The following is a 23117-nucleotide window of genomic DNA, read 5'->3' as shown; positions in this document are numbered from 1 at the left end:
AAGATTCGATTAACGCGACAAGTGATAAAGAAATCAAGAAGAAAGTTTTTCGGTGCACCTCCGTCGATTGTAGGATAAAAAGTAGACTAAGTTTAATGAAAGATAAAAGTGAATAAAGTTTTAATTTTGTATTTTTTATTTTGATAACCGGATTATAGAATTTTTCGCCTAAAAGCCCCATATTTGTTTCTCACGATCAGTCACAGGCTTAATTTGATTTATTCCGATCAAGGCTTCTCCCTGGCAGCTTAACACAAATAATTCAACACCATCAGTTGGTAAACCGAACACAGCAAAAAAAAATGTAACGCTGGCCGATGTAATTTATGAAGATGTAAGCATACCTATGTATTTTTTTGGATAATCGTTTTAATATTACATCTTTTCTATGTACACCATGCGAGCAGGTCTTTTTGTGTAATATCACAACCAGCAATGTAGCATCACATCAAGTAGTCAATGTTTATCCAAATTGACATTTGATTTGCTATACGTATCAAAAAGTTGGTGGAGGTTTGCAAGGCTCAGGAAGATTTGTTTTTCTAGTGAGTATGATCGATCTTCTCAAAAAAATTTAGCAAAACCATTCAGTAAGGTTTCATTTTCTATTTTTCTCTGCAGGGTCATTTCGCCCAAGGACACCGTCGAGAATGAAAAATTTAGAAAGATTTGAAACCACCCGGATGAAAAGATGAGTATTTTTTCCGATCTGATTATCCTCAATGAGCTCATTTCCAATTTTTTTTTAGGAAGGAACTGTTACGGATTGAAAACACACGCTGGCTGTTTCTTCCTAAGAATACGGAACCTCGAACTTCAAATCTTACTGATACGATGCCTCCATTTCCGTTGAATAATTGTCAGCTATGAAAAACAGTTTGAACAGCTGTCGTTTCATGAAAAATTATGTTATCAGAAGTGGTCAGAAGTGGTCAAGTGCAATGTTTCGACAGGATTTCTATAGTTTCAGCTAAATCGGTGCTGCTGGATATGTTTGGAACGGGAACCTGTCTTCTTAAAGAATTAGTCAGAGAGAACTTCCTATCCGGACGACTCACAAACGGCAGTTCTCACTTAGGATAAGAATATTATGTAACAGAATGATGATATTTTTAAATAAATTATCTGCCAACAGTTTGATTATAATTGCTCAGTTTAATTCTCATTCAATTTCCTGATTCTTATCCATATTTAATCCATATTTAAAGTCTGGGTCTTGAATGAGACTTCAAGTAAAAAACGGAAACAATCATGTTTATGAGAAATTTAGAAAATATTCAAACATCCAGGTACATTGGAAGCTCTATACTATAATCGTGCTCGAATTTGTTTACTGCGATACATACTTTTGATGTAATTTGTTTTACATCGTTCAGATGTAATTTCGTAGTCACATCAAAACAATGTAATATTAGATACCTTTTGCAACTCAAGTTATGTGCACGTTTTTGATGTAATATCGCAACACTTTTTTTGCTGTGAAAACAACGCAGAACAAGATGTAATTTCGTAAGTCATGAAATTCAATTGAGCCAGGCACTTTTTCCCTGCATCCGAAATGCTCCCTCTCGCTGCCCGTTTCTTCATAAGGGTACTAAGTTGCAGCTCTTCAGTTCGGCGATACAACAAGCTCAATCCAGTTATGATTTATGAACCGTGGTTTTAATCCTGCCCTCTTGAAGCAACCGAAGATGCAGAGCTAAACCGGCAGGGTCGTGATGGCCAGACGGCCAACAAAAGTCAGACAGACTACACCCGCACCCGGCCTAAAGTCGGTCGATTCAACAAAGTGCAATTTTGCATCGGTTGGATTGCACTTAGAACTCTTCTTCCAAAGCTAAAAAAAAATAACACCGAGCGACAATCGAACACGAAGTTTTCGGTTTTAGTTCAAGTGATTTCTGAAGGTTTTTGACTCAGAACAGTATAAAAAAAAAGTATTGTAAGTGCAAAATGAGTTTAACGTAAATAATTTGGAAACCTGATTTCAAAATTTTGATGTTCACAAATTCACAAATTAGTAGAGGTCAGATTGAAGTTGAAGAGTTGGTTTTGTGTGTTTTTTAGATGACTGCGATTTTATCTCCGATTATTACTCCTTTTTTTTTGTTTCATCTAGGTCCTTGAATCTGTAGGTCATTGTGACAGTGAAAGCACATTTTGTTTTTCTCAAAGTGCGTAAAATAGCTATCCAATCCCTTTGTGTGCTATTGAAAATTAAAAAAAAAAATCAGTTATTGAAGCAATTTTCAATACACTTTCTACCGATACGCCATGTAGTTATGGGCGATTTTGTAAAGTATAATCAATTGAGACTCAAAGCTTATTCCTTAATTTTGATTTGAAAAATTGAATGAATGTGCTCTTTTTTCTGGAGTTGATTCAGTAGTGATGAAATTATTGTGTGTTTATATTCAAACTCAAAACGTCTTTCAGTGATTGCTGAAACAGTTTTTAAATTTTCGATTTAATTTTTCAGTTTTTTTTAAAGTGTAAAAAATGTCCGGAGAATCGATTGGAAATAGTTTCAAAAGCCGCACGAGCTTAAAGGGTGATACGGTCAAAATTTGGTCAAGGGAAAACGCGTGTAAATCGGTGAAATCAATTATTTAAAAAATCAAATTTTCAAATTTAATTAGTATAAAATTCAGGGAAAATATTCAGTTAGGCTTCCGCTTTTCCAAATCCGAATTGCCGGGCCTTACGCTTAACCCCTGCCATCAGATTTTGTACAGCCACCCTGTCCACCTTCTTCGCCTCAGAAAGCCAATTTGCCTTGAACTGCTCTCTTCCATAGCAGTTTTTTGGTCTTCTTTAGGTTTCGCTTGACAATCGCCCAGTATTTCTCAATTGGGTGGAGCTCTGGCGTGTTGGGAGGGTTCTTGATGCTGCTGCTTTTCAAGCCACAAGTACGGATGGCTTGCCAAACTAGATATTTCTTCGCGAACTTTGACAGTTTCATGTGCTTAAAAATATCTGCTACCTTTCCCCTTTCTTTTGCCGTATAAAACTCCTGTCCCGGAAGCTGCTTGTAGTCGGCTTTGACGTAGGTTTCGTCGTCCATTACCACGCAGTCAAACTTCGTCAGCATCGTCGTGTACAGCCTCCGGGATCGCGCTTTGGCCGTCGTATTTTGTTTATCATCGCGATTTGGAGTCACTAACTTCTTGTAAGTCGATAGTCCGGCTCGTTTTTTGGCTCGAAGCACGGTTGTAGACGATACACCCAGCTTATTTGCGGCATCTCGGAGAGAGAGGTTGAGGTTTCGCTCGAAACTACCGGCAACTCTTTTTGTCGTCTCAGCGGCTTCCGGTTTTCGATTTCCCCCCGATCCAGACTTCCAGGGTGTCGACAAACGTTCTCCAAGTACTTAAATAACATGTGTAACGGTTGATTTGGCAACTTTTAGGGATTTTGCCAGCTTTGCGTGCGAGTAGCTCGGATTTTCGCGATCCACGAGCACACACACACACACACACACACACACACACACACACACACACACACACACACACACACACACACACACACACACACACACACACACACACACACACACACACACACACACACACACACACACACACACACACACACACACACACACACACACACACACACACACACACACGCAACTAATAAAAACACACACACACACACACACACACACACACACACACACACACACACACACACACACACACACACACACACACACACACACACACACACACACACACCACACACACACACACACACACACACACACACACACACACACACACACACACACACACACACACACACACACACACACCCACACACACACACACACACACACACACACACACACCCACACACACACACACACACACACACACACACACACACACACACACACACACAGCGGTGTTTAAGATTCTTAAATGCAAAACTGGAAGCAATACGTCAAGTTGATATTGATCAAATTTTAACCGTAACACCCTTTATATGTAAGTGTGCGTGTAGTAAGCAGAGTTGTCAATTGTTTTTCAAAAAAAGTCTGAAAGATTTTCGTTGGCGGTAACATTTTTCTTGCACGTCAGATTTCAATTTTGGCGGATATTATACTGCTCATTACTTTACTCTTACAATGGTACAGATATTTCTGTCACTTTCAATTGCATGGGCCTGAACGTGCAATGTTTATTACTTTGCTTCACATTTTCCTCAAGGTTCCGCTGAGTCAATTGACGAAAATGGAAGAAGTAAGCATTAGAGCATTAGGATTCGGAAGAACGGAGAGGAAAACACAAACAAAATGGACAAAATAGAATGGAAAAAAAAATCAGGGTGGAAACCGGGTCCGGAGGTCAAAACTTTGGACCGTAAAGTTGAAACCAGTTTTTACGCCAGTAAGAAGTCTGAAGCAGTTCGAGATGTGGCCAAAATAGTGGGATCCCCTCATAGCAACGTCCATCGTGCCAAGATAAGATTTGGTCCCGTGTCAAAAACTAGCTGCTTCTGTCAAACCAAGAGCTCGTAAACTGTTTGATCAACTGTTGTCTTAAAAATCAGTGTGCCTTATCAACGACGATGGAACCTAATGCAAGTTTGATTACAAAATGCTTCCGGGTGACCAACATTACACTGTTCGGAATGGCCAAAGAGTTGACGATACCGGAGGCATCAATGTTTACAAAAAAATTTCGCTGATTTACCATTAGTTCACTACTTAAAGAACACGATGGCTTGCAATCCAAAAAAGTCCAGATCGTAACGCATGAGAGGAATACGCCAAATTGTCCTCAAGCGAGATCGATTGAAACATGTTGGACCCACATCAAATCGTATTTACTAAAAGATTTTAATCGCCGTATGTATATGATTCGAAATTTTGAATAGCATTTTCGGCGGGATGAAATTCTAGATCATTCTGGATTTCGAGCTCGTTTGAAGTGTGTGTAAAATCACACTTCCAAACCACTGGGTTCGCTATACATCGGATTTCTGTTTCCAGTTTCTCATGAATAGTTAGCTAGTGTAAAGCAAAGGCGTTACAATTCATGGGAGCATTTCATCAACATGCCCTCTAGCCTAAAATTTCAACACCTACCAAGCTTCCTTCTATTGCCGCACTAATGCCTGTCTATCCACCTTTCTTTCATATTCTATAACAATAAAATTCCTCTCTAGAATTTTATCCCGCCAAACGGGCCATTCAAAATTTCGAATCAAATCGAATTGAGGAAAACATGTAAAGCCTGAAGATTCTATCGTAAACCTTGCAAAAGACTGAAAAACGTGGCCAAAATCATCGCCAATCAGTTTGTGCTGAAGCTAATGAGCAGTCTTCGATCAAAAATTCAATCAGTGGCCTATGATTGATTGGAACCAAAATTTTCAATCCCCTGTAAAAGAAAACTACATAGAGCATAAAAGGAGACATGATGAGACACCCAATAGTCTAAATTTTGTTTCACTTTTGTTGTTACTGAAAGTACAATTTTGAAATTTTAAATATTTGTTTTTTCAAAGACTCACAAACAAACACTTCCCTGAAAAAAAAACATTTATGTATAAGCAAATGAGTTGTTTTATGTGTATTTTTTACTTAATTCTTTTGATAGGTATAATTTAAGTGTTATTTTTGTGGTCATTTGAAAATTATTTTTTGATATTCTGAAAAAAAAAATGACATTTTTTATTCTTAGGCCTTTATAGGTCAATTGGCTTAAGCCCTACTGAGCATTAAAGTCTGAAGAAAAAGTAAGAATAGTAAGGGGACCAAGAAAAATTTATTAATGGTAAAATTTCTTTGTTTTATAGCCAAAATATATTGAGAAATATATATAATTTTTTTCAATACAAAATTTAGGCTGCACCATTGTACGTTTTTGGTTATAAATGTTTTTGGATGAAAACGTTAAATTTTTCAGTTTGGTCCAAAATATTTGATCCACTTTGATGGATCTTTTATGATTTACTAGTTTTACCCTTGTGTTCGTTGCAACGTGTCCATTGAGGGAAAAATTGAATTATACCGTAGAAACAGTTGCCTTAAAGTTTTTGAAATTCTTAAATTCAAATCTAAACTCTCTCATTGTCTTTTTATTTAAAACTGCAAGAAAGACGTGAGCAATGCTAAGCTATATGTTTAATTGCATTTTATCAAGTTTTCATATGATTTTGTCAACGGCACCGAATGAACCGTTTTAAATTTTTTTTTATCGAAGCCTGTAGGTTTTTAGATCAAACTGTATTATCGAAATTTTAACTTTTGTTCTTTTTGTTTGGAATTTAACCGCTTTTGGTTTTTCTTCCTCACATGTACCTAGTTTGATTTTTCAGAAACTCCTAAGAGAATATTGGCTGTTTGAACTTTTTTTTCGTAAGACTCCTGTTCAAATCAGCTTATTGAGCCCGCTTTTTAGGTTAGAAGTTATTCTGTGCATTCTTTTTATTCGAACAAAATTAAAACAGGAAATGAAAACCCAACTACCTTCTAGATTTTAATCAGCAGTTTTAGCCTCTTCATGAATGTGGACAAACGTTAATCAATAAAAAACAAACTCCTAGAATTCGAAAACCATATAAAAGCAAAGAGCATACACATGTTCATACATACATAAGCAACATTCATTGTTTTTCTCAAACTTTAACTGCTTCCATTTAAAAAAATTAGGTTTAAAACTTTTCGCAAAATTTACGTTTTTTACATAACCAACGAAAACTGAGAACCGTAGCTATATGGATTCATGTTTCATTTGTATTTTCTTTAGTTTAATTGAACTTACTTTGGTTGAAAGAGATATTGGACACTCACATAAGAATAAGGGTAGCGATGAAAGTTGATGGTTGAAATGTGAATATTAAGAGTAGTTTGATTTACCCTGTTTTTATAAATTTTAAAGTGGGCCTAAAGAGGTGTTCTAGTACTCAAACCGTGATCAGCACTTGTGGTAATTTTTTTTTTATCGTGTGGAGTAAAGGAAATATTGATGATTCATCTTTCATTCCCTTTCTCTATTCCAAGAATCAAAGTGTGCAAATGATTCTTGAGCTTAAGACAGAATACAAATTTCAAAATATAGAGCTTCAGTTTTGACTTTGTTTCCATGTGTTATCATCAACAGGTTTCGCAAGTTTGCTTTCGTTAGGTGGGCGTTTATTTATATCTAGTAACACACTAAGCAGGCCTAGGCCGGAGAAAATTTATTTCGCATAATTATTCCTACATCTGCACATTTTAGCCCGTAAATGTAGTATGATTTTGACAGTTTTTTTTGTCAATCTCAACATTTCTGCTTTCTCTCTACACAAAAAAAAACATGTACATTAAACTGAGTCGATTTGAGATCATTTTTGAATTTCTTAAACTCTGGGGTCTAGAAAGCAACGTTGTGGTTCAAAACTAATCCATGATTTTTAACAGAATTTTTAAGTAACGTTAATATGAGTAAATTTGGACTTTTAAGTTTGTATGGGAAAATTGAATATATTGTACTGAAAAAAAACATCATTTTTGTTTTTCTCTGTAAAATCCAGTCTGCTAATGGTTTTTGTGCCAATTTATCACTTTGCTTAAGAAAATTGTCCGCTGAACAACGCTGTTTTTCTAATTGCATCAAACAAGAATGAAGCATTAAATAGGAACAGATATGATACAAGAATAGCCCGCTCTGAGAAGCCTAGAATCCGTATTGTTTCGTGAAATTGTTAATTTTAAACTCAACTGGATCAAATAACTGGTTCAGCTGGCTTGTCCATATTTCTTAGTTAGTTTTTTTTTAGTAAAAAGATTGGAGGTAAAATGTACCATTCTATGGAAATCCTGTAATGTTCATTTATTTATTTTTTGAAATCATATACGATTGCAATATTTTAAGAATGAGGTACTTCAAAAGTTTATTAGGCTTGTAAAAATGATAGCATTTGAAACTTGCACTAGTTTTTAGAATTTTATAATTCGCGCGTATTAAGGAAAGCACTCATTTTCGCCCATATTCCAATAGATAGGCATCTGTTTTATATACGTTAGAGCAATTTATCTGTTAAAATCTCTTAGAGTTTTTGTGAAAATAATTTTATAATAAAAGAAGTCAAAATAGCCGTTTTCCGAAACTGGCGGGCTATATGCGCATTTTTATGATTTTAGCTATATTTCATCAGCACTTGCAATATTTTGAAATTATTTGATTGAAAATGGTAGTAACGGATGTTAAGCATACGTCAAGGGTAAAATTTTGGTAAAATTTTTCACATCACTAGTTTTTTTTTTGCATGAAACAGAGTTAGGTATGCCATATGGCCATATTTCATGGTAATATTTTGTTCATTTCGTATTTTTATCAGATCAGTATGAAGTTCTTCTTTTTTCGCTGCAAGATCGTTATTTGAGCGTAGATTTGATGTTCAAATGATAAAAAGTAAAAAATTCTTGAGACTAATCTATTTTTTTGGATATAGGCATTTAACCTGCCTTGATATGGGCATTCAGAACCTGTCTCTTATTTCAGTATCTTATCATTCATAACTTTGCCAAAAGCTTCAATTTGTGGAATTTTCTTTTTCCAGATGAATAAGAAAAAAAACCATTAAAATTTTCGTTCACAGAATCTGTACGCACGATAATTAAAGTTCAATATATCATAACAAAACTGACAAAAATCTTGTTTGAATTTTTAAATATTTATATAACAATTTAATTTTTTCATGTCATGTGTTAAAAGCGTATTGCCCTCAAACTGCACTTAGATATGATGAAAGTTATTTCGTCAGTCTCTGTAGTGAAAAAAATATGAGGATGCTGTTTTCATCAACTTAAAGTTATTCGTGGTTAATTTAATTATATTGAAAAATTCATCTTATTGTAATTAAACATATTTATTTTTGAGTTCAAATACCATTGCGCCCTTTCGAAAAATTGTTACTTTGAAAAGAGCTATCTAGAAACATTGCCATCTACTGCTCCGTTCAAAAGTTAGAAATCTAGCAATAGATAGCACTTTTTTCGTCATTTTTAACGGCGTCTTTAAAATAAAGCTCTGGAAATTTTAAACAACTTTCTGAAGATTTTTTGTTCGAGCTTGTAAATCTGTTCATCTGTGCCCCAGGGTTTGAGAAATTCAAAAATGACCTCAAATCGACTCACTCTAATGTACATACTAAATTTGTTGAAATTTTCCCAACAAAAATACGGGTTTTCCCGAAACATGAAATCGTGCTTTGAGATAAACATTAAATATAAGCAAGAAAGAAGGTAGGGCCAAGGCAGCCCTGCTTTAGTATTGGTAAAGACTGAGATGTTACAATCACAAAAAAATTGCTTATTTACTAGGAAACTTTTTCGACGATAATTTGAAAAATCTGTTAGAAATTTTCCACTTTGAAGGCATGCTGTTCAAGGAAGATTCTTGTTCTTCAAGATCGGTAATTAAAAAGTTGGGCTTTCAAGAAATTTTTCTATAAAATAGACTTTTAAAGTTCGAAAATATGTGCATTTTCCCAACTTAAATTTGCAACACTTAAGAACGAATTCAAAACCTACCATGACAATATTCAAGTCAGTTCAGTTTAAACTTCTTATTAAGAGGTAGTAATAAAAAAACTTTTTTTTTAGCAAAACCACAATCTTTTACTGGCATTTTTGTGAACCACAACCAAGTAAATAATCATTTAATGATGTTAATTGTTCTATATAAGAATTGTATATTACCGGTTGGATAAAAATCATGACAATCAGTTGAACATTCAAATACTACCAGCTAGATCTTTTGAAAGCTGATTCTATATTCTTTTTGCACGTTTAAGCTTCAAGATGACACTGCATTCAATAATAAAATAGGAAAATATTAATAATACCTACTTCAAAATACCAACAAACATCATAGCATAATCAAAAAGAAGCCTTTGGAATTCATTTTCGTTCTAAAACGTGTTTTCCTCTGACATTTCTGCCATTCTCGTATAAATTTTCGATGCAATCGTTTTTGTGACGTCCCAATAAAAAAAATCCAATATGGCTCTCGGCACTACCTTGTTTGAATGTTCATTGTAATATTCGCCACTAATGTCGTTTGAATATTCTGCAAACAAATATATTTCGATATGCTCCTTACTACAATAAGTGTTTTAAAAATTTTAGGTGTTACAAAAAAGCAACCCCTTATCAATTATTCAATAATCAGTAAAAATAGTTATCAAAGTTTCCCAGTTTACGATAGCTTGTTATTGTTCAGAATATTTTGATAATATTGCGCAGCCTGAAAACAAAAATTTTCTCCATTCCGACAAATAAAAAAAATTGTAGTTCAAAATATTTCGCAAGAAGACTGTACTTTTTTACATTATCGCTTGCAAGTAGAACTGAGCGATAGTTGATTGATTCACGTTTGATTATTGATGCATCCATAAGCTGATTACAAAATTATTTCCCTATGATTCATTGAATTGAGTATTCGAATGATTACAATGAACATCCATAAATAAGTCTTTTGGATGTATACATTACATATATATATAGTAGATTATTTAACAGAATTGGCTCTTTTTTAACCCATCCAAATTTATTTGATTAGATATTTGAAAAAAAAAAAATTTTTTTTGGGAGAGGAAAATTTAAGATAAATTATAACAAAAGGAGTAATTTTGATGTCATGTTTGAATCCGAATCTTTTCCAAAAAAGGCAACGTGAAACCGCAACGCGAAAATCAAGCCGACCGGTGTAGCGAACTGTGACTGCGATTCCTCGCCCCGAGGTGTTACAGTTGATGGCCGTAATTCTGCGGTGGGCGAGACCCCGAGGAGGGAGCTTTATGGATTCTTCAAAGGTCAGTTTCGGTGGCGCGTCTCCGCAGGGAAAAAGGTTTCTGGGTTAGCGGGAAAAACTCACAGAACGATGATTTTGGTTTCAAGAAAAGCCCCTTCTTTTTGGGCGGTTGCTTTATTCTGTTCATTTCAATTCAAACTTGCTCTCGTTTGGGTATACATAATGTAACTGCAAAAATGGCTTATTTGATCACAACAAACAAAGAGTATTTTTACGTATAGTTATTTATATTTTTACACACACATAATAATCACAATTTATCGTTTGAGGGTGCTGTTAATGTCATTACTGTACAAACACAATGGGTGAGTGAGGATGCTGGGATGGGTGTAGGTATAGGGTATGGGCGGGAAAACTAAGCAGAAGAAATAAATTACGTTCAGAGAATGATTCATGCACACAGTCAGTGGAGAGCTGAATGAAAATGGCAGATTGCTGTTCAGTTAGCTGGGAACGAAGCGATTTGATCTGGAGAAAAAAAGGGAGGATCGACCACCTATGATGAGTCGTGGGATCGTGGAGCGAGATGTCACGCGATTCGGAAGTAGGAGGAGTAGCAACACTTAGAAGCTATCGGAAAAAAGGGGAATGGTCGTAATCACTTAACGTTCTGACGATTACCGATGCTGTCTGTAATCGTCAGTGAGAAGAGTCGAGCTTAGCTAATCACGATTGCGCTCTTGAGGTTTGGCTAGTTGCTGTACAAAAGTGGGGGCAAAAAAGTAAAGCTTTACACGTGGAAACTAGTTAGCAGTAAGTATCATCTGGGGGTAACTGGCGCTAGGAATGTCATCCCACTCCTTGATCTAGAATGGACCTTGGCCAGGGAATCGTGGGTTGTATCGGGGAGCCGATGGGATGTGAGCACCTTCTGCTCGGTATCCATTTTCGTCGGCGATGTAGTTGATCGTGTAGACAACGCCATCAGGTCCGGTGTAGGAGTAAGATCCTTGCATGACCTGAGCTTCTCCTGGAGTTCCTGGATTTTTCAGGAAACCTCGCTGCTCCGCACGAATTCCGTTGCTGGTTTCGTAGCTGTAGATGTAAGAACCATCTGGGTTTGGTTCGTAAACTTGGTTAAGGATAACAGCTCCAGCTTCCGGTCCACCATAAGGAGCTGGTCTAATAGGACCCGGGAAGGGTCCACCTGGTCCCGGTCGGATTTGGCCGGACACTGCCACAACAGCGATAGCGACTACAATTACCTGAAAGTAGGCAAAGCAAAAATTTATCATATCATTAAATCAGTCAACCTCTCACAGTGCGGGAAAAACGTTTTGCAATGACAGCGAATCTTCGAAAATAAATTGTAAGATTTTATTAGCGATAAGTGGGCCTCTCGGGCAGTTTGTTTGAATCAAGATCGGTTTGAGGTTGCAGAGTTGATTCGAGGCAATCGTTGATTTAGCTCGTCTCGTAGGAGATTGCTGCTCGAAGATGCCACGAGAAGATTCAAATGCGCAATTTGTGCAATGTCGCATCGCGGGCGTAGCTACACAGATTTTGTTGGAAAATTTTAATTAGTTTCAGCCTCTAGTTTGAACTGCGGTTGGGATGAGATCAAACGCTTGGAGCGGTAGTTGATCGCGGGGTGATGAGTTTGAATTGAAGGCGGAAACTATCGAGCGGACGGAGAATAGAAGATGAATTTGTGCAGGGGTGTTGGCAGTACTTTTAGAGCCCAAGTTTGAAAGCAACAAGATATAAGTATATGCTGTTATCAAGTTGTTTTAAGGGCAATAAACCATACTTTGAAGCATGGCATGGGTCAGTTCCATACAATGAGGTTGCAAAAAGTATTATTTTGTGTTTTGGATTCTTTTAAAATTTTTGAAAATTAAAAAAATGACTTTTTCATTGTTTTCAAACAATTTTTGTAAGAATTTATCTAAATTAATCTTACAAAAATTGTTTAAAAACAATCTATAAAGTAGGTTTATTGGTGTTATTTTCGACTCTACTTCTTAATTCTTTTGAAAGCAGTTTATTGGACTAGTTGATAACTGAATGATAAATATTTTCAAAACATTTCATGAAACTCAAATCCGCAACCAATTTTTTGAATATATACTAACTAATAGGTGAAAATTATCCATTTGCATGATATTTCCAGCTTTATTTGACTATAACTCTAAAAACGGTGCTTTGGGGTGCCTGGCAACTATTCTATTGTATTTATAGGACCTGAAACTAGATCTTGAAAAAAAAAAGAGTATGGGGCAATGCGGGACTTTTTGTGACCAGGCTTATGAGTTTTTGATTTTTGAAAAAAAAAAATGTTTTTTACGCCTTTTTAGCATAGATAAATTTATTGTGTAAAAGTTTTGAACCGTTCAAATGAAAGCATTTATAAACTCTCATTTGGTGTACTTAAAATCTTTTCCATGAAAAAATCTTTTCCATGAAAATATATGTTATTTAAATTTTTTTCTTCATCATAGAAATTTTTCAATTTTCCAAAGTCTGATCCTAAGCAACCAAAAGTCCCATAAAACAGATACAAAAACGCTTACTCAGCCGCATCATTGATATGAAGTACGTTCTATGTAGCTCAAAATTTAAGTTCTTATTGATACTTTCTAGTTTCAAAACAATTCTTGATGATCTTCTATTCAGCTTCCAGTGGCCTTTTAATTAACTATTCAAAAATCGTAAAATGAGCAAAAAATCTCTCTCTATCTCAACTGCACGCTTGGCATCGGTTCATATCACCTTCTCTTGATTATTTACTATGTTCTGTACATGGTGCCGCCATGATGCCACGCGCCGGATTCCAAACTCGACAAATTGCTCAATTGCCCAATTTTCTACATTTTCTACATATTTCGCATCAAAATGGTAACTCAATTACCAAAATACTTATTGGAAAAAAGCTTGCCCGGCTTGGGGATCGAACCCCGACCTTCATGGTGAGAATCGAGCACGCTACCACAAGACCACGCCTAGATGTTGTTCTTACTAAAACTAAAACTTTAAGTGGTGATTGGGTTTTGAAAGCACCTCAATGCACTTTTTGTTACTTATCAAATTCCGTTTTGAGCACTTTTGTGCTTTTTATGTGACTTTAGTGCCGTACAACGTACTTATAAATCACTTTTGCAACTTTCAAGTTCATTAATGAGTACATATAGTTCACTTATGGAAATTGGGCTAAACAATTCACATACAACGTACATGTTAATCACTTTTGCAACTTTGAAGTTCTTTAATGAGTACATAAAGTTCACTAAGGGGAATTGGGCAGTAGATTCTCTTTGTCAGCCAATATGTAACTTTCAATGCTTTCATTCAAGTAAATATGTTAATTTTGGTTACTTGGAATGTCTGTGGTGTGTTCAGTATTCAAGATAATGAGTTGCAAAACTGGGGATATCTTAGTAAAATATAAAGTTTTTAAGTTTAATAGAAAAAAGTGATCCGATAAAGTTCAGTTTTTGACTGTGTGCCACCTTTCCAAATTTTGGTTAGATTATCTAATACAATTATTTTCATTTTCCTCTATATTCTAACAACCAGACATCAAGTAAAGGGTGAGTTTTAATTGGACTGGTAGATATTCCATGAAAGATACTAATCAAATTTGTTTTTTCAGGTGGCGAATGTTCAACATTTTGGCACAAAGCTACAACCCCGTGAGCCGGTATTCGTATATAGGAAAAAAAATCATGTTTCTGAAAATAAAAACATCACTTATTGAAAAACAGTCAAAAATAATTGTTAGTTATTGCTTTTCATATGCACAGCCAGTGTTTAAATATTAATTTTGAATTGAAATAAAAATTTGATACCAAATACAGCCGGTTGCTATGAAAGAAAAAGCTGGTTTCCAGTAATTTGAACTGTTGGAAACCAGCATTGATGTTTGCTGTTTTTTTCCAGCAATTCAAATTTCTTGAAATTTTGCAGGAAAGTTTTAGAACAAAAACCTGCAAAATTTTGCTGGTGTCCAGCAAAAAAAAATGCTGTGTACGATGGTGATGGTAATGGGAAAAATTCCATGATCGAATTTCCTAAACCGACAATATACATTTTGCACTAAAAGTTTCGATTTTTTTACCTTCAAAATTCACAAAAGGGGAAGACCACAGAAAATCAAAAAAATCGTAATTTTTTGCGGTTTTCAAAAAAACGGAATAGGTCCCAGAATGTTGATTTTTGGCAAAATTTGGTTTTCGAGGTAACCAGTGCACAGTGGTCCAAAATGTGAAAAACGTGATCGTTGCTTATAACTTTTTTAGGTCACATTTTAGCATATCGGTGTCTTCGGAGAAGTTTGTCTGTAAAATCAGCTCTATAATAAAAAATTATTATTTTTCAGATTAATCCCCCTACAAGTGAGATAAAATTCCTAACTTCTCTGTTATAGATTTTAGCTCTTTGATGTCTTGGACAAACTTGTTTAAAATCAAATTTTATACAACTTTGTCTCAGATGCCAAGTTTCTAAAATAATTATTATCCGAGATATCGGCCAAATAAGAAACTTAACCTCTAAAAATCTGTTTTTTAATAATAACTTTTTTCAGTAAATTTTAAGTTTAATAAAATGTTCCACAAAGTTGTTTGTCTTACTAAAATACACCACTTTGTTGAACATTTCAAGTTTGTAAAATGTGATACTGCAGAGCTATGTTAAAAATATTACCGAAAATAGGGCTTTTTCACGCCTTATTTTACAAACACCGGGCAACATCGGGCAGCCCGCTTTAGATGCAAAATAAAGTCGAAGATTTCGTCTACAAGATGCAGGTACAATCGTCAGTATCCACTTGTATCCAAGCGAGATACATCAATTTTACTTTTCCATGTTTGCATTAAAAACAACGATTTCTATGAAAGCACATACAGCGCATTCTACTTAAGGTACGTGTGTTTTCTTCTAGCTTTTCCCTGCGCAATGTCAGAAGCAAAGGTTTGGAAGCGCATTTGTATTATTAGTACAGGTTATTGTGTGTTCAATTGAAATAGATATCCTCTACAAGCTGGAGATGCTAATAATACAAATGCGCTTCCAAACCTTTGCTTCTGACATAGCGCAGGGAAAAGCTAGAAGAAAACACACGTACCTAGTAGAATGCGCTGTATGTGCTTCCATAGAAATCGTTGTTTTTAATGCAAACATGGAAAAGTAAAATTGATGTATCTCGCTTGGATACAAGTGGATACTGACGATTGTACCTGCATCTTGTAGACGAAATCTTCGACTTTATTTTGCATCTAAAGCGGGCTGCCCGATGTTGCCCGGTGTTTGTAAAATAAGGCGTGAAAAAGCCCTATTTTCGGTAATATTTTTAACATAGCTCTGCAGTATCACATTTTACAAACTTGAAATGTTCAACAAAGTGGTGTATTTTAGTAAGACAAACAACTTTGTGGAACATTTTATTAAACTTAAAATTTACTGAAAAAAGTTATTATTAAAAAACAGATTTTTAGGGGTTAAGTTTCTTATTTGGCCGATATCTCGGATAATAATTATTTTAGAAACTTGGCATCTGAGACAAAGTTGTATAAAATTTGATTTTAAACAAGTTTGTCCAAGACATCAAAGAGCTAAAACCTATAACAGAGAAGTTAGAAATTTTATCTCACTTGTAGGGGGATTAATCAGAAAAATAATAGTTTTTTATTATAGAGCTGATTTTACAAACAAACTTCTCCCAAGACACCGATATGCTAAAATGTGACCTAAAAAAGTTATAAGCAACGATCACGTTTTTCGCATTTTGGACCACTGTGCAGTGGTCGGAAAATCGCTCAAGAAAAGCAATCAGGAATGGTTTCTAGCTAGAATGATGCTACCTCCGAGTGCTGTGATACGCACGTGGTAAAAGTACCCATTGAATATATGTCGAAAATCAACACTAACTTGATACAAGAAGATATACCATGCCCCACCGGAGGCTACCGTTGCTATTCGTCACGTGGCTAATCGACGGTGATCGACATACTTGGTGATACATTTTGAACGTCGCTCCCTCAATCATTCCCGAACGTCTATCCTCGCATCATTGTTGATAATGCTCGTTATTGATAGACGATCATTAATGTTTCAAAAGGAAAAATCTGAATAAATACCAGGACCACATGTTCAAAAAAGCTGTAGCACATGCTGGACAGTTCATTGCGGTTACCTAGTCATGATTTTGTCCTTCTAGGCAAAACGAAAAATAAAAAATCATCTGATAGCCTACATAGATCGCTCAGAACTGATACATATCAGTTATGATCCTAAAGGTTGAAAGTCGTTAGGGGAAGGAAATCAGCATCGAGACGTTCGTTGCTGATAGTCTGCGTCCTTTTTTATCTCATCATGTATCGCAAAAGTGTTTCAAATACAGAAGCGTCGTTGTCATGCATGATTGTTTGTATGATTTGGTTGAAGAAGGAAAATTTGACTGCTTTGATTTTTTGGCTCTGAATGTAGTCAAGCATGGCTCAGTGAAAATGATTGATTTTCGGAAGCATGGAGGTAACAACAGATTTCAATGTTTTATGTATTTATATAATTTGGCCTCAACATTAAAATTGTTATTTTACCCGATTTCCTTTGGCCCCCTCTTGGGTAATTTTTTAAGTTAAAAAAATCCGAAACATTAAGTGCACCCCTAAATCAAATCTGATCGTGGTGAAATTTAGCACAGGTCTGTTTTTTTGGGTCAATCTACAAAATGTATATGTTCGGTTTTCAAAATTCGACCTGACCCATTTGGCTGCCACCCTAATGTATACCAATAGGATAAAGTGTACTTAAGCCTAAATTTGTATCAACTGTAACTGTAACTGTAATTCCAAACATGATTCTGAGGGAAACTATAACATTCCTAATTTTATATAATATTCAACAAATTATCCGTACTTTTGAATCATATACGAAAGTAAATTTTCCCAAGATCAAAGTGATTTTTTTTTTAAATTCAGACCTAGAAAGAACAAAGTATTAGGGCCCCTCTGCCGTGATATGCTGAAATGGCGTATATTCCATTCTCAGATCTCTGCAATAAGAGTGTCCTTCTACCTTTCCCTACTTTCCACTTTTTCAATCCTCTTTGAAAACCTTCAAAGTTTGCTGTTTGCTTGTTTGCTCTGAAAACTTGTTACAGCTAATTTTGTCTCTTAAATTTGAGCTTGCATATGAAGAGTCGTAAGCGAGTTGAGGTTTTTTTAATATTGAAATGTTAAGGTGTTTCGAAAAAAAAAACAGTATTCTGACTCTGACTTTTGTGAATGAACTCATACAATAAAAATGTCTTCTTGACATTTGTTTGAAATAAAAATTCGCACATTTTTCTGCCACAGTGCAAACTTGTATCTGGAGGCATTCGTAAGTTACAAGGGATTTTTTAGCAAAATTTTGTTCTTTTTAAATTGTTATATCTCGGATTGGTGCAAACCAAAAAAATTATTTTATGACGGCATAAATATTAAATATTTGACTGTGAAATTATGAGGGATAGGTTATTAAAAAAATCGGTACAAATTCACACATTTAAAGTCCCTGTGAAATTGAAATAGAACATCCTCAGTTCTCGTGTAAAGACGAATTTTGATCATTTTGTTATTGTCTGAGACCGGTGTGATGCTATAATAGTGATTTATCACCTTTTTTTTCCGCTTTTAGTCAAATTTGTAAAATTTCAAAATTTAAAAAAATATGAAAAAATAAGTTATTTTCAATTATTTTTTTAAATTTTACCAAATATGCTAAATCGCTATTAAAGCATCGCCGTGAACTCAGACAATAACAAAATGATGAAAATCCGACTTTTGCACGAGAAATGGGGATGTTATTATTCAAAGGGTCTTGAAAAATGTGAATATGCTTTGAAAATTAACTTATTTTGAATTTTTTTTCTCGAGTTTAAAAAATAACCCATCACCCATCATTCCACAATCATATATATGATAGTTGAACTAAATAATGCCGTCGATAATTTTTTTTTTGGTTTGCAAACATTCCGAGATATGACAGTTTAAAAAGAACAAGTGTTTCTAAAAAATCTCTTACAACTTACGAAATTTGTAGAAAATAGTTCGGCTATATTTGTTCACTAGAACAAGTTTTTATGTGTAAATCATGCAAAAATGACATTCCCCTATATTTGATTTAAGGTAACTAGAGCGCATGGTTTGATAAGCATTTTTGCTGGAGACACCTTTTGTCTATCTCTTATAATATCCTCGTATTAAATTTTGTCACGATAAAGTTACGTCCTGGACCACTGTGCAATGTTTAAAAAAAATTATACAGCAATTCATTCAGTAATTACGGTGTGTTCTCTCAGATTATTGACAACTTAAACAGTTTAAATTCAGTGAAAAAAATTACAGCTATATATTTGAAATAATATTTTTCCCTTATTGAAAAATATAATTATTTGGAATGTTGTTTTGGAGTTGAATGTTATCTCTGAAGATACTTATTATCTTGATTTGTAATAAATTGCTTTATTTTTTCTGTTTTCAAATTTTAATTTTTTCGAAATACATTTAAAGTTTTCAAGTTAATTTTAGATATTTCTACAGGCATGCACAGTTTATAAACAAATAATATCTGTGTTTATTTAGTTTTACTCAATAAGAGTAGAAAGTACCAAAGTATTCTTAATTGGTCGGCTAAATAAATGTCGTAATTGTTAATCGAGGAAGAATGACCTTAACGGGTTAAACTCCTATCAAAAAGAATAGAAAAAAAGTTATTATTAATAGAATATTTTTCTTTCATTATTTAAAGAAAAAGTTATTAATTAGAAAACAAATGTTGTCATACTAATCTCAACTGTAATGTTGGCTCCTCAATGTCGATAACATCGATATGATCTATTGAGTTTTACTCGAAGAATCTACAAAAATGATATTTAAAACATTTTATGGAGTACTGGCAAAAGTTTCATAAGGCTCAAAGCTCAATCAGTTTTTTATTATCATTTCAAGGTATCTTATTCTCAATAAGTATACTTCAAATATTTTGCAAAACAGTATTTAAATTGGATTTATTTTTTTACTCAATTCAACAGTATCATGTTTAAGATGTTAACAATGTAAGAGGCACATAGCACCTGAAAATTCAGGAGTCAGGCCAAAATCTTTTAAGATTATATAACAAAAATTTTCAATGTAAAATTTTAGTATTTTCAACGCAACAAACCTAATTATCGGGTTCAAAATGAATTTTATTAAATCATTCTGAGGTTAAATTTTGTTAAAAAACTTTAACTTAATGAGCCATGAAAAAATAGAAGATTGGAAATATATGGATAAATTGGTACCGCAAATTTAAAGAGAGAACCATTTATTTTAAATGCAAAAGTTAAGTAAACAGAACTGTTTTAGATCCTCGATCCGTTATTCGTAAACACATAGAATAAAAACTAAAGTAACTTTTTTTAAATTGTAAAATTTCAAAAATGATTCAAAGATTAAAAAAAATATTACTAGAAAATAGATTTAAGGCCAAAATGTTTGTTTTGGCATTAATTGTTTTTGTCATCAATCCCTATCCCCTTGAAATTTCCTAAAACCCCAAAAAAAAATTTATGATGTGATTTTGGCAAATATTCGCATTCGTGATTTTTTTTCCGATTTTTGCTTTGAAAAAACTCGATTTTCCGATTTTTCTAAATAAAGATTGTTAAAACATTACATACAAGGTTCTGCCCTAATTATTCTTTTTTTATTTGTGTTTCGAATTATATTTAACTTTCCCTAACTACTGATGATGTTTAACTCCAATATTTACTTAAAGAAAGATGCAAAATTCGTTCTGACCTCAATGATCCACAGCCACTTTTTTATGGAATAGTTCCAAAGTATTCATTTATACAGTATTCAGTCTCACACAATTCCTCCAATTCACTTAGTTCATGGCAGACTTAGAGTAAATGAACTTTTTGTTTATGTTTATTTGTTTTCAATAATCCACCTTTAAATAAATTTTGATTGAATGATTTCTTGGAAAAAGTTGTAGGCTATTTAATGTTTATTTTAGTCTCATGTACAGTTTGAATCTTGTACAAAAAAAGTTCTGTTTTGCAAGCCTTATTCAGATTTTATGAAACCAGTTTAATGCGTACAACTCGAGGCTTATTGTGATTTTTAAATCTTAAGAATCATGTTGATACTAAAATGTTACTTATAGATATCAATATATGTAGAGTTGAATGTGGAATAAGGTTTATCCCTCGATTCTAGCTTTAATTATTTAAATCCAACACTTTTATTGTTTAGTATTAGTTATAACATTTAAAATTTTCGAACCCATCCTTCCATGCTACCTTTTAGTTTATTTATAATTTCCCAAGTAACATTTAAAGTTTTAAAGCAGGCTTCTAAATAAAGTTTTGGTTTTATAAGGGCTTTGAGGAATCTAATAAAACTTGGGTTGTTGATTCTGAACCGTGGAAAAATTGTGGAAAACCGCAATTTCAAATTTCTAAATAATTAGTTATTTGAAAATGTTTCAATCAATTGTTTACAAGTTTTTGATTTTTTAAATTATGATAAATATTGCATTCTGAAAAAATCTCTTATTCAGTTTGTTTACAAGAAAAATCCGAATTTTGAGAAAAAAATTAAACATACAGAAATTGCAATAAAATCTGAATTCCCACGCTTTTCAAATGGGATTTATAAGATTGAAGTAAGACAATAAGAGATATTCTTTTCCACTAATGGTAACTTTTGAATAAAATTATACATTATGGAATTTTTCTTTACACATCACTAAAGTTTTGGATTCGCAGATATCTGAATTCACTTTTTTAAACTTTAAAGTTGATTCACTGTATTGAGTTTCACTGCTGCAAGTATTTTCATTCTTCAGTATCCTTCCTTGATTATAGTTTTTCCCACTGACAGTCCATTTTAAAAGTCCTTTACAAGAAGCACTCTATCACTTACAAATTTCATGATTCTCGTTTTGATGCTTTGGTAAAACACAACTGGCAACTAGACACGAACTCTGGGCAAAAATCCTTTTTGGGCCGGAGCACACTCGAAGTATCCTAGATGATCTTGATCACTGAAAGTCACAAAACAATATGATACGGTTTCGAGGATCGCAGTTCGTAATATATACCCGACATAGGCAGGCAGCTCGAAAAAATACAAACCCTCGAAAGAATTTCGCGCCGCTCTCACACGGATCTTGCGTTCAGAATCGACTAGCAGTAGCCAATAGATGGTAGAATTATAATATGCAGGGAAAAAAACTAAAAGAAAAGATACAGATTATCATTAATAAGTCGACTGCGCACGAAAACAATATCCAAACGGAAAAAGGGAGAAACACACAGAGATCTCGCCTGACTTGACATGCCGCGTGTCGCGTGGGGGTGAGAAAATGCTCTCTTGCACCCCACCGGAGTCAGACTACGAAACACCAATACTATCGCACAGGTGCAATCTGTGTTCTAGGAACATCGAAGAAGGTACCTCTGAACATGTGCTCAACCCATGAACGAGAGCGTACATGAGCGAACCACCCTCTAGCTAGGAGGATCAATACCTACACCCTCAATCCGTCAAGTGGCTCAGGCAGCCAACCAGCCCACGCCATACAACGAGAGCGAGATCCGCTAGTAGTTTACCTACCTAGGCCGATGATTAGGGTTTAAAACTAAAACACCTCGCGATGAGAGGATCGCGAATAAAGCGCTTTGCGATTTTTTGCAGCCAAGAAAAACTTCCCCCAAAGGGTCAATTTGCAGTTGCTGGTTGTTGTTTATATTTTTTTTCTCTGCCATGTTGAAGCTGTACGCTTCAAAGGACTTTGACTTGCAGTTGCATTTGGCTGCTTTGAGCTGCTCGTGGTGAGAAAAGTTAAACCCGGAACGTTTGTTTGTTCCTCATGGTAGTGAACTTCAAATTGTTTGTTTATGAATGGCCTTTATAATATTAATATATTGCCAAGTCCACCATGGTAAAAACTATGTCTTGCTATGTCGTTAACTATTTAAAAACATCTTAAAACTAAAGCTTCCCTAAATTCATTCTCTTAAATTTCTTTGAAACTCAATGAGGGTTATCAAACCTTAACTCAGACAGGACAAAGTGAACGAAAAATCATTATTTCATAGAATTAAAACCTTGAATTTTGAACGAGAAAGCTTGGTGTCCAGCATGTTCATGAAATAGACAGTAAAATAGCCCATTTTTTTTATTTATTCCAAACCTCATTTTTTCACCTATTTGTACTAAAACGTCCACAAGCTTTTAATAGAATTCATTTTGGAGTAAGGGATGGCCACACGTTTGGTCTGAGCCGAGTACATAGATCAACAGAAAGCTGCTTTTTACCACGCTCCAT

The 23117-nt window shown here is 34.4% G+C and overlaps 1 protein-coding gene across 1 annotated transcript; it reads right to left on the bottom strand.

Annotated features, from left to right (window-relative positions):
* Positions 1-10884: 10884 nt before the first annotated feature.
* Positions 10885-21836, bottom strand: LOC129745608 (cuticle protein CP14.6-like). The gene is made up of 2 exons (XM_055738785.1): positions 21710-21836; positions 10885-12016 (listed from the first exon to the last, which is right to left on the bottom strand). Exons 1-2 carry the CDS (start codon positions 21716-21718, stop codon positions 11618-11620), a joined length of 408 nt encoding a protein of 135 aa, XP_055594760.1. The 5' UTR covers positions 21719-21836; the 3' UTR covers positions 10885-11617.
* Positions 21837-23117: the final 1281 nt, after the last annotated feature.

Source organism: Uranotaenia lowii, chromosome 2 (assembly GCF_029784155.1).
Source record: "Uranotaenia lowii strain MFRU-FL chromosome 2, ASM2978415v1, whole genome shotgun sequence".
Lineage (NCBI taxonomy): Eukaryota > Metazoa > Arthropoda > Insecta > Diptera > Culicidae > Uranotaenia > Uranotaenia lowii.
The sequence above is the reverse complement of the archived record's forward strand: the minus strand, read 5'-3'. Positions and strand labels throughout refer to the sequence as shown.